This window comes from Dipodomys merriami, unplaced genomic scaffold, assembly GCF_024711535.1.
Source record: "Dipodomys merriami isolate MVZ:Mamm:240054 unplaced genomic scaffold, mDipMer1.0.p SCAF_201, whole genome shotgun sequence".
In the NCBI taxonomy this organism is placed as follows: Eukaryota; Metazoa; Chordata; class Mammalia; order Rodentia; family Heteromyidae; genus Dipodomys; species Dipodomys merriami.
Genome location: NW_027203394.1, coordinates 1,755,743 through 1,766,184, shown reverse-complemented (window position 1 = coordinate 1,766,184; position 10,442 = coordinate 1,755,743). Strand labels below are relative to the sequence as shown.

Below are 10,442 nucleotides of genomic sequence, written 5' to 3'. Positions count from 1 at the left end.
GGCTGGCTTTGAACCGCAGTCCTCAGATCTCAGCCTCCTTACCCAGCTAGGATCAAAGGCGTGAGCTGCCTGGCCTAATTCTCTTTTATGCTTTTTTATCTTTTTGTGAACGCACTCTCCTTCCCGCCCCTCATGTGTTGTAGGGCGTCAGCTCTTCAAGCGCAGGGGTCCCCTCTCTGCCTGGAGCACAGCTCTGGGAGCCACAGGCACGCTGCGACACAGCCGGGAGAGACGGAGTGCCCACCTCCACCGCTCTGGGGCCCGCGGCCAGAGGAGAGCGCCGGGGGACAGGCTCCGTGACCGTGCGAGCAAACACGGCAACCCAGGCGCAAACATGCTTCTGCCCTGCCTTGGCAAGCTCCTGTGCGGGCCTGAGCTCACGGGCCAGGCACACCGTGCCCAGAAAAGAGCGACGTGCCGTCTCCAAGGAAGGCCGGGCGCGGGCATCCGCTCCGCACTTGGGGGGGGGGGGTCTAAGGTGAGGAGGTTTGGAGGAGGCCACATCCATCTTCTCCGAGGCTTCTTTTACAACCCTGGGGGACGCTGTGGAGCGACCACAGCGTGATCTGAAGGAAAGGCCGTGGCCCCACCAGAGGGCGCTGCGGGAGTCACGGCCGCCGGGCACCAGGGGCCCCTCCTCACCCCCAGCCCACCCTCCCGCCTCACTCTGAGCTGACGTACTTTCAACCACTCATTCACCCTCTGTTTCAGACGGCACAAGCTGCGCCGGTCGGGAAGCTCTGTGCGTGCTCCTTTCTGCCAAAGTTGGCCACTTTCCCTCGTTCTGGAACTCAACCCCACGTGCGCTTCTTTCATAAAACTTTCCCGAGCAAGCCTGCTTCTCATTACAACAGCCATTTCTATCCACTGCTGCAAGGCAGATGGTCATGCGTGCACCTCTGGGCATCCACTGACAACCATGTACTTCATCGAAATGACGTGCAGGTGACAATATTTCACCCAAGAGAAGTTAGGACTCTGAAATGGTACTCACTGCCCAGGGTTCAATTACAGTGACCCAGCACCCACCAGTGTCTTTTTCTTTTCTTTTCTTTTTGTCGGTCGTGGGGCTTGAACTCTGGGCCTGGGCACTGTCCCTCAGCTCTTCAGCTCAAGGTGAGTGCTCTACCTTGAGCCACAGCCCCACTTCCGGTTTTCTGGTGGTTCATTAGAGATAAAGAGTTTCACGGACTTTCCTGCCCTGGCTGGCTTTGAACCGCGATCCTCAGATCTCAGCCTCCTGAGTAGCTAGGATGACAGGTGTGAGCCACTGGCACCTGGCCCACCTGTGCTTCTTAATTTCTAGTTTTTCCTGGTATTCAAGCTGAGCTCTAGAAAATGCATAAAAGAAATCTAGACAGGGTCTCGCTGTATATCCCAGCTTCGCCTGCCTCGGTCTCCTGAGTGCTGAGGTTATAAATGAGCACCCTCATTCCTGGCTTCTAGAAGGTCTTTTGAGCAGAGAAATGTTTGACAAACCTAAGCAAATACTATGCACAAGGTTGAACAAAAGTGTGTAAATGCCAATAAAACTTTAAGAGTTCTTGCCAATGCTCTTTATAGGGCTGGAGGCAGAGCTCAGTCTGCACCAGACCCTGGGCTGGCGTCCGGGAGTGTGTGGAGGGGAAGCTCTTTCTATCTCAATACTTCATAAGAAGAATGCCTCCCACTTACCTCCAAAAATAATTAGGTCTGCCTGGTGAGCATACAACAACATTAAGAATAGCTAAAAAAAAAAAAAAAAGAGCTCAAGGTGCTATTTTAAAACTACAAAAAGAGCTGAGCATCCGTGGCTCACACCTTTAAACCTTAGCTACTCAGGAGGCTGAGATCTGAGGGTTGTGGTTTGAAAGACCATGAGACTTTTATCTACAAGTAACCACCAAATGGCTAGAAATGGAGTTGTGGCTCCAGGGGGAGAGCACCATCCTTGAGAGAAAAAGCAAAAGGACAGCCCAGGCTCTGGGTTCAAGCCCCAGCACGGACACAAGAACAAACAAACAAACCATAAAAGGCGTTATGGTAGATACTGTTTCCCGGCTGTTAGGGAAAGGCCACGGTCATATTCTGGCAAACAATTACCAATGAGGGAACAGAAATAAACCCCGGTGTTTCTAGGTCACCGTGTGCCGTCGCCACAGCGCTGAGAACAAGAGGTGTTAGCTAATACGTAGACAAAACATGCGCACCATTTTTTCAGAGCCACAGGTGAGACGTGAAAACTCGTCCTTTGTTCGCAAACGCAAGCATCTTATCTGCAAGTTTTAGGTGCCATTTTCCTACCCACTGTACTCCTCTTACCACAGCCACAGGAGCACCCCACGCCTTCGCTACAGTACAGCAGAAGCAGAGGTTTGCTGAGCCGGGGCCCTGTGAACTGTCACCGACTATGACTCCCCGGTACACGGCAAGCACCGTGCTACTAGTCGCCAACATTCCGCCACACTCCTGGGTGCCGCCGCCGGGAGTTTTGACTCACCTAGCTTCAGCATGCTCTCCCGGCCCACAATCAGGACGACGCCACGGTGCCGTGACAGACTCGCACAGGCTGGGGAACGCACAGCCCCTTTTGCTGTGTGTGCCCGGACATCTGCTTCTCCTCCAGGAATAATTCTGTATAATCCACACCGTCCTTTCAAAAAATCCACCACCAGCCTACCAACCAATGCAAAAGAGCCTGGTCAACAACAGTCACTTCAAAAGCTGCCCTGCTTGTTATTCAGGCACCGGGTTGCGTCACTTCTAGGAGAATGCATTTTGTAGCCTGTAATTATGGCTCCAGAGAGACCTCCTCGTTCACCATGGGCTGGGCTGGTGTCTGTCTGCACTCACTACCTATACACGGCAACCACAGGAAGAAACACTGTGTGACCCGTAATAGGTGAACACAGGGGAACTTCACACGGAACAGGAAATCCAATGATTCAACGTGCCAGAGAAAAAGCAGATACTCAAAGGAAAAAAGGGGCGTGGGCCCATTCACAGATGCCTGGGGGAAAAAAAGAAAAAGAAAAAAGAAAAAAAAACGCACCGGTTCCTACCTGGCCAGTATAAACATGCACTTCTATTAATAGCGAGCGCTGCTTCGGGGTGTTCTTGTTCTCGGGAGAACCAGGGAACCCTGTTTGAACACCGCTACTCACGTCATTAGCCTTTTGCTTCTGAAGACAAGGTGAGGGTTTACAAACAAGGTTGAGTGTATTCAGACGCACACAATTATACATGCACAACACCAGAACCTCCACCCCGACAACGTAACGGATCCTGAGTCCCCGGCCTGTTTGCCTGTCACGTTGACCTTTCCCAGATAAGACTCCGGGCCCATTATAACACCCAGTTCAGGCACCTGTCTACGAAGCCTTGAACCGACAGCCTCCCCGAGCGTATGTGACCTCAGTCTCCTTCTGCAGCCTCTACGGGACCTCATTTGAATCTCCTGGCCCGTATCACCGCGGTCCTATACCAACTTTGGCTGGTAGTCCACCCCCCATAGCGGGACACACGGCACGGACGCGTCTGGAGCGTCCATTTTTGACCTCCGCAGCGGTGGCATTCTACCGTGAGCCTACCACGCACACCCAGACTCCAGGTGAGTTACCACGGAGGAGCTCTCCAGGTTCTGTGAAGACTGGTGCAGATTCCATTCACGCCAGCATCTGCGTCCGCAGGTTGGTCGGTTACAAAGCCTCTGGTACATTCCACACTCCCACGAGAATAACCACCCCTACGTCAGAGAAGGGAGTGGAGCACGGGGCAGAAGGGGACTCCGGGTCCTCGCCTTGTCCAGGGCCGCACGGCAGCAGCCGCAGGGGACAGTGCGACTCCCGTCCCCCGAGAGCAGCGGGCCCGGCCGGCGGGGCCGGGGCTGGGAGCTCCCCAGTGAGGCCAGCCAGGCCTGTGTTATCTTGCCAGGTGCCTGTCTGTCTCTGTGCAGTCGTGTGACAGAGTGCGTGCCTGCTGGGCCTTCCAGGACCGTCAAGCAAGGCACGGGCTCTGAAATGACTGCCGTTCCCGTGCCCAGGGGAGGAGGGTGGAAATCCCAGTTTCCAAAGAGTGTGGCAGCGCGAGCGGTCGCACAGTCTGAGCGGGGCTTGGGTGGGGAGGGGCAGTGGGGGGCAGAGCTGAGCGCCCCTGGTCCCCTAGAGCGATCCCCGGACATCCTCCCGCTGGCTGCCTTCCATCACCTGCTCCTTGCACACCCCAAGAAAAATGTTTCCTTTGCCGCCACCACATCCTTACCAGCAGCACGCTTTACAAAATCACCACGAGAGCGATGAGATGCGTGTCTGCACGGAAAAGACATCTGCGTTTATTTCAGGATTTCGTGGTGTTCCGCAGCCTCAGGCGGAACTGGGAATGTCCACGGAACACCCTGACCTTTGTGGTCTGCCATTCCCAAGACCCGCTCCCTGATCTCTACCGCACAAGACCCAGAGCCAACGTGATTTCGCTTTCTGTCCGCCTGTTCCGCCCGCCCCTGGGTCCCGGCACCCTGCGGCCCTCAGAAACGGGAATGTCTCACTCCAGATCTACTGGCTGTGCCGTCTTCACGTCACCCCGTGACCGTTCCTCGCCTCCCCAGGCAGAAAGCTCAAAGGGGACCGTGGAGAAGTAAAACGAACCCTTCGAAGCCCACCTGCCAAGGCTGAGTAGCAGGGCCGGGTGGAGCTGGGCCGGGGCTGGCGCGGGGGCTTCCCGGGCCTGACATGGAGGCAGCTGCCCCCCGAGGGCCCCCCACGTGGGCAGTGAGGCCTTTTCTGCTGTGGTACACACTGCTACGCGTCGAGTACCAACGGTAGGAAAACGTTGTTCTAGAAGCCTCTCTCTTGTAGCTTCTCTTAGACTCACGTGATTTCAGCGTTGGCCAGGCCTCCGGTGTCATCTAACCTCATTTCACAAGGAGGCCGAAAGCCACACGGAGGCCCCAACACCCCACGGATGGCAGGTAAGCAGCCAGTGGCTCCTAGCCAGGTCTCGGGCGCTCCAGGGAGCACCATGGCCGCCCCCAAGATTCACACTCAAACCTCTCCACACTGGCAGCACCAACAAAAACACAAGCTCGGCATCTGGAAGGCAGAAAAACACCAAGTGCCGGCTGCGATAAATACGCTGGCACTTGAACCTGGTGGAGTCTCTACAGATGAGAATCTAAACAGGGCCCTGACGTTTTATAGCATTCCTCACGGTACCCTTCACGTAAAACTGAACATGAGCGCCGGTAATAAAAACACCAATTAAACCCTCAGCTGGCCAAGAAAAACTATCCAGTTACACAGTATATTTCTCTATAAATTTCTAGTTAACAAAGCGACATGTTTCCCAACTGAAATCTCTCCATTTCCTAAGCTCCACCCGCCGCCAGCCTATCTTCCCCGGGGTTCTAAGCTGGCTGGCCCTGCCCCTGCGTCCCCCCGCCTCCCCAGGAGTCCCTGCCAGGTTTCCGCTGGACCTACCCACCCTCTTCTGCTGTCCCTTCCCGGCATCTGCTCCCACCCAGACCCTCAGACTCCAGGTGGGAAGGCAGCTTCTCGAAAATACGGATCCCAGAGAAGGCAGAGCCATCTCCACCCTTTCTCTGGAGGCTGGAGATGCCTAGCCTCACACTCCTTTACCCATGGGCCTGTATTCAAGCCTGAACTTTACAGAAGTGTCATTTTCAAGACACAAAGCAAAACACTCATCATTTCTGGAAGTTTTCGGCTCTGAGCCTCATCCCGTGTGTCCCCAGGGATCAGGACGGGCATGCTATGCGGTCCACACACCTGTACCTGTGCCACTTCCCCTCAGGCTGATGGGAAGATGCACCCACCACAAGGCTGACATCTCCATCCTCCCTGGCCGGGCCTGGGAGCAGATGCTCCCAACAGACCACGTCTCCTACGCTTTTCCCTTCCACAATGGCAGACCTGCCCTTCCAGATGAAGGGGCGGGAGCGGGGGGCGGGGGACCGACGGGATTGCGGTAACGGTGAGAACTGAGGAGAGTCGTGCAATCCGGGAATTATGCGGCAGATCTTTAAAAAAAAAAAAATGAACTCTTCACAAAGGCCACGAAGCAATATATGAAAGCAAAGACATCATATGAAGTAGTACATCATTTATACACACACACACACACACACACACACAAACTATAGGCATTGAGAAAAAAAAAGCCTGGACTGATGATACATGCAGTAGGTATTGGGGTTTGAACCCATGGCTGCAGGTGGCTCCACCCATTGGGCCACACCTTTTTGCTCTGGTTATTTCTGAGACAGGATCTTACTTTTTTTGTCCGAGTGACCCTGTTTACTCACGCTTCCCGTCATGGCTGGAATGGCAACCGAATGCCCCACAGCCAGCGTTTCTGTTGAGATGGGGTCCTACAGACTCCTGGACAGGTCTGGCCTCCAACAGTGATCCATCCGATCTCAGCCTCCTGAGCATCTAGTCACTGGTGACTAGCTACAATATATTTTTTTCTAAATAGTAAAAAACAAGGAAAGTGTTTGTTTGTTTGTTGGGTCAAAATGTAATCAATAACTGCACAGTGCAAACATTTTTTAATAAGGGAAAACAAGATTAAAAAAAACAAACCTGTGAGTTGCAAGAGAGCTACCCCAAGATATCTTAAATATACAGGGTGCTGCCGAGCAGACAGCTGGGAAATCTAGTATCTTTTCAGAGCATCTTCAAAGCAAACAGAAAAACAAGCCATAAACCCCGGGCACTGGGGCAGGAAGCATGTCATCAAGTTGCTGACCCTCTGACTCAACACTGACTCCAGCCCTCCACCCGGAGGGGAGCGGCAGACAGACAGACAGACAGGCAGGAGCTGAGCGGAGCCTGGGAGAAGACTGAAACTCCACGGCGGGTCTTCTTTTGTAGAGTCATGGCCAACTGAGACCCACTCTGACCTTTACTGCTGAAGGTCTCCCTGGTGACGTTCTTGTCTGTTTCTTAGAAACGAGATCAGAGAACAGGACCCAAACACTTCCCAAACAGGTCTAGGAGTCTGACAAACAGTCTGGACAAGTCCCGGCAAGTCTCAGGAATTCAGAGCCTGCTTCACAAGCCAGCTGAAGAGGCTTCCCAGGGAAGGTAATTCAGCCTCCAGTGAGGGCTTCGGTTCCTAGGAGGCACGGTTCTGTTTGGCACCACTGGAAGAGCAGACTGAAGGCAATGTGCCTGCCCCATGCACTTCTAGTTCTGTTCCATAACACAAGACACTGAAGAGCAGGGGTCTGTTACAGAGACCCAGAAACAAAGCAAAGCGTTGGCACTGGAAGTCCTTACACTTTTACGGCAGACTACATTAGGATGCGGAGACCCTGAAGATTAGAACCCAGGGCCACCGCCTTCCCACGCCTATTCAGCAACTGTTTACTAAGGTGTTGGCGTGCACGGTACTAAGCGGCAGGACAGACGGAGCTAGTGAGCAAGGAGCTAGAGGGGGTGGGGGCATGTATGGGGACTGAGAGGCAGATACCTCTAAGAAACCCTGAGAAGTAGAGCCAGTTTGGGAACAAGAAGTTTAAAAAAACTCTTTTTAAAAAATTGGGACTTTGCTGGGTGCTGGTGGCTCATGCCTGTCATCCTAGCTACTCAGGTGGCTGAGATCTTGAGGATCGCGGTTCAAAGCCAGTCCTGGGCAGGAAAGTCTGTGGGGCTCTTATTTCCAATAGACCACCAGAAAAACCAGAAGTGGTGCTGTGGCTCCAAGTAGCAGAGCGCTAGCCTTGAGTGCAAAAGCTCAGGGACAGTGCCCAGGCCCTGAGTTCAAACCTCACAACCAACCAAAAAACAAACACACAAGAAAAGGACTTTATTAAAAGTCCAGGGAAGTATCAATCAGACGGACGTGGATAACAACCAATGGCCGCACAGGAAGCCAGGTAGGAGGGCGGGCAGTGATGGGGTCAGCCAACTGCCCCGGAAGTACTTGGGAAGAGACGAGGCGTGCCTAGGTCTTCACGGGCAGCTGCCGGCTGTCACGAGCAGTGTAGATTCCAGAGCTATTTAGTGGGAGAAGTGACAGTGTTGGCAGCTGGTTAAGAACAGGGAAGGCCGGGAGGAAGACACTTCCCAGGGTTCTGAGTAGCCTCCTGGCTTGTTTTCTGAGTCCAAGACTGAAACAGAAGGGAGGTTCGGTCTCATTCGCATTTAGCTTGAGTCGCTGGTAGAACACTGACTTACACAATCCAGCTAGGTAGGGACATCGTACTCACAAGCCTGGGCTTGGGACGCAACTGTGGAAGTCAATGGCAGAGCCCTAGCGACAGAGAAACACCGAAACAAAACACCGGGGAGATGAAGGGAGCCGAGGGGATGAGGCACAAGTCTACACACACGAAGAATGTGGGTGAGAGCTGCGTGTGGGTGAGGCTTTCTGACCTCCACATCCAGGCCATCTCTTCACTAAGGAGTTAGACGAGCTTGGCATGAAATTTTAGGTTTTCCTAGTCTCAATATCCCAAGTGGCTAAGATTATAGGAGTAAGCCACTAACACTGGCCTGAAATCTCTTTCTAAAGCGACGTTGACACAAGAATTGGCCCTCTGCAGAAGATCCATGAATTCCAAGCAACTTCAAAAGCTGCAGCTACTTGCTTGTACTGTTGGTAGGGATCGAACAGTTTTTAGTTTATTTAATGGATTCTCCCAACTAAATTCACCACCTGGGCTAAAGACTCTGAACTTGACAACGTGCATACACAACACCTTACTTATGATAAATAAAGATATTATGACATACCTCTTTCATGTGCCACACTTAGGAAAACTGGGCATGTTCAGAGGAGATAAGGTCACTTACATACAATGCGGAACAGACACGAATGACAAAACAAGATAGAGGATGACATTAACTGGGCGCAGCTCAGGGTAGGCCTTGTCTAGCATGTGCAAACCCTACCTTCCACCCCTAGCACCACAAAAAGAAGTTCACTTGACACGAAAGCATCCTGGAACGTCTCACAGTGAAAGAAAATTGATTGCGAGAAATTGTTTTAAACATCCATTTTCAGTCTCCTCTTACCCAATCCAAAGGAAGCGGAAAGAGGAGTTCTCTATGTATGGCACATAAAGTCAGATTTGTTATAGGTCATGGATAGTCGCTTCCAACTGGTTCACTTTTTTATTTTAGAAAATTCTGCATTGGGTCATGGCAATTCAAAAGCTTAGTTTAAAGTTATTTATCTTGGCCCACTTCTGTGGGTTTAATTTTCTTAACGTTGGTCCTCTTCCAAGTCATTCAAATACAGCAAGTTCAGAGAACCACAGGAAGAGTTCCTTCCCAGGAAACCAGGGACCCGTGGCACACCAGCTCGGGGGAGAGGGCCCCATTACCAAGTCCAGGCCGCCTGCTCTCTGTGATCCCGTTGGGTGGGTCTACAAGGGTGCTTTTCTTAAGACAGGTGTGTGCACTGCTCTGGCACTTCCTGAGTCCGGTCTTCTACCACGCTGCTTCCTACCGTTGGCTGTTTAGCTACATGGGACCAACTGTGCAGGGAGCAGTCCTGGGCACTGCAGGAACTGTCCCGCGTCTCTGCGTTCACTCCCTGGGGACCGCAGAAATCTCAGATCTTGTCAAATGTCCCCTTGGTCAAAACCATCCCCGGGTGACAGCCCTGTTCCAGAGCCTGGGCTTTTAAACCTGGTGTAGGCACTTGCGGAGTTGCCATCCTCTTTTTAGAGACGTTGTCTGCATCTGATTAAGATCTAGATCTTACAAAGCCAGGGATTCCGATGTGCAGCCAGGCATGAGAACTTCTGAGGTGCAGTGTGGCACCCTGGCGGTCAAGTGCACCCAGAGAGGGACGCAACCAACTCGACACAACACAAGTGCGTCCCGTCCCCAGGTCAGGGCCTTCTTCCCGGCATTCGCAGCAACATGATTAGAGGAAACGGAAAAGGTGGAAGGGATGGAGAAGATTATGAACTACAGCTCTGATCCGCAAATGTCTTTTCTCCGATTCTCAAATAAGTAAAAATGTATTTGAAGCTAGACAAGGGTGGATCAGCCCTGGTCAGCCCTTGAGGAACCTGCGATTCAGAAGACTGTGGTTCAAATCCAGCCCAATTAGAAAAATCCATGAGACTCATTCCCCCAAACAAAGCTGGGCTGGAGGCGTTGCTCGAGTAGTAGAGCGCCAGCCCAGCAGGCAAGCCAAGAAAGTACTAGGCCCTGAGTTCATCCCTGATGCTGTTTAGTGAACTGAAACAGACTCACAGGGTAACAGTATTATCGTGACAATGAAGACAGCTTCGGAGCTGACCCGTCTTCAATGGATGCCACCAACCAAGTTTGAAGGAATGTCAAGTTCGCTGAAAATAATACCCAGACGGGGGCTGGGAGGACAGCCAGACACCTCCTGGGATGTGCAAGCCCCTCTCTGGGCCTCCAGGCTCCAGCAGGTGGCAGTACTAGGGACCTGCCCAGCGCGGCTAGCACGGCCTCCTT

At 52.7% G+C, this 10,442-nt stretch overlaps 1 protein-coding gene across 5 annotated transcripts in view; it reads right to left on the bottom strand.

Moving 5' to 3' along the window:
* The window catches only part of Tnfaip8 (TNF alpha induced protein 8), a 62,315-nt gene that overhangs the window by 30,481 nt on the left and 21,392 nt on the right, over positions 1-10,442 (bottom strand). The window contains exon 1 of one of the 5 annotated variants that reach the window (XM_070031534.1): positions 2,480-2,656. The exons of the other annotated variants lie outside the window; for them this stretch is intronic. Within the exon in view, the coding sequence (XP_069887635.1) occupies positions 2,480-2,492 (13 nt within the window). The 5' untranslated portion in view covers positions 2,493-2,656. Of the gene's footprint in view, positions 1-2,479; positions 2,657-10,442 lie in introns of those variants that run through there. 5 annotated transcript variants of the gene reach the window in all.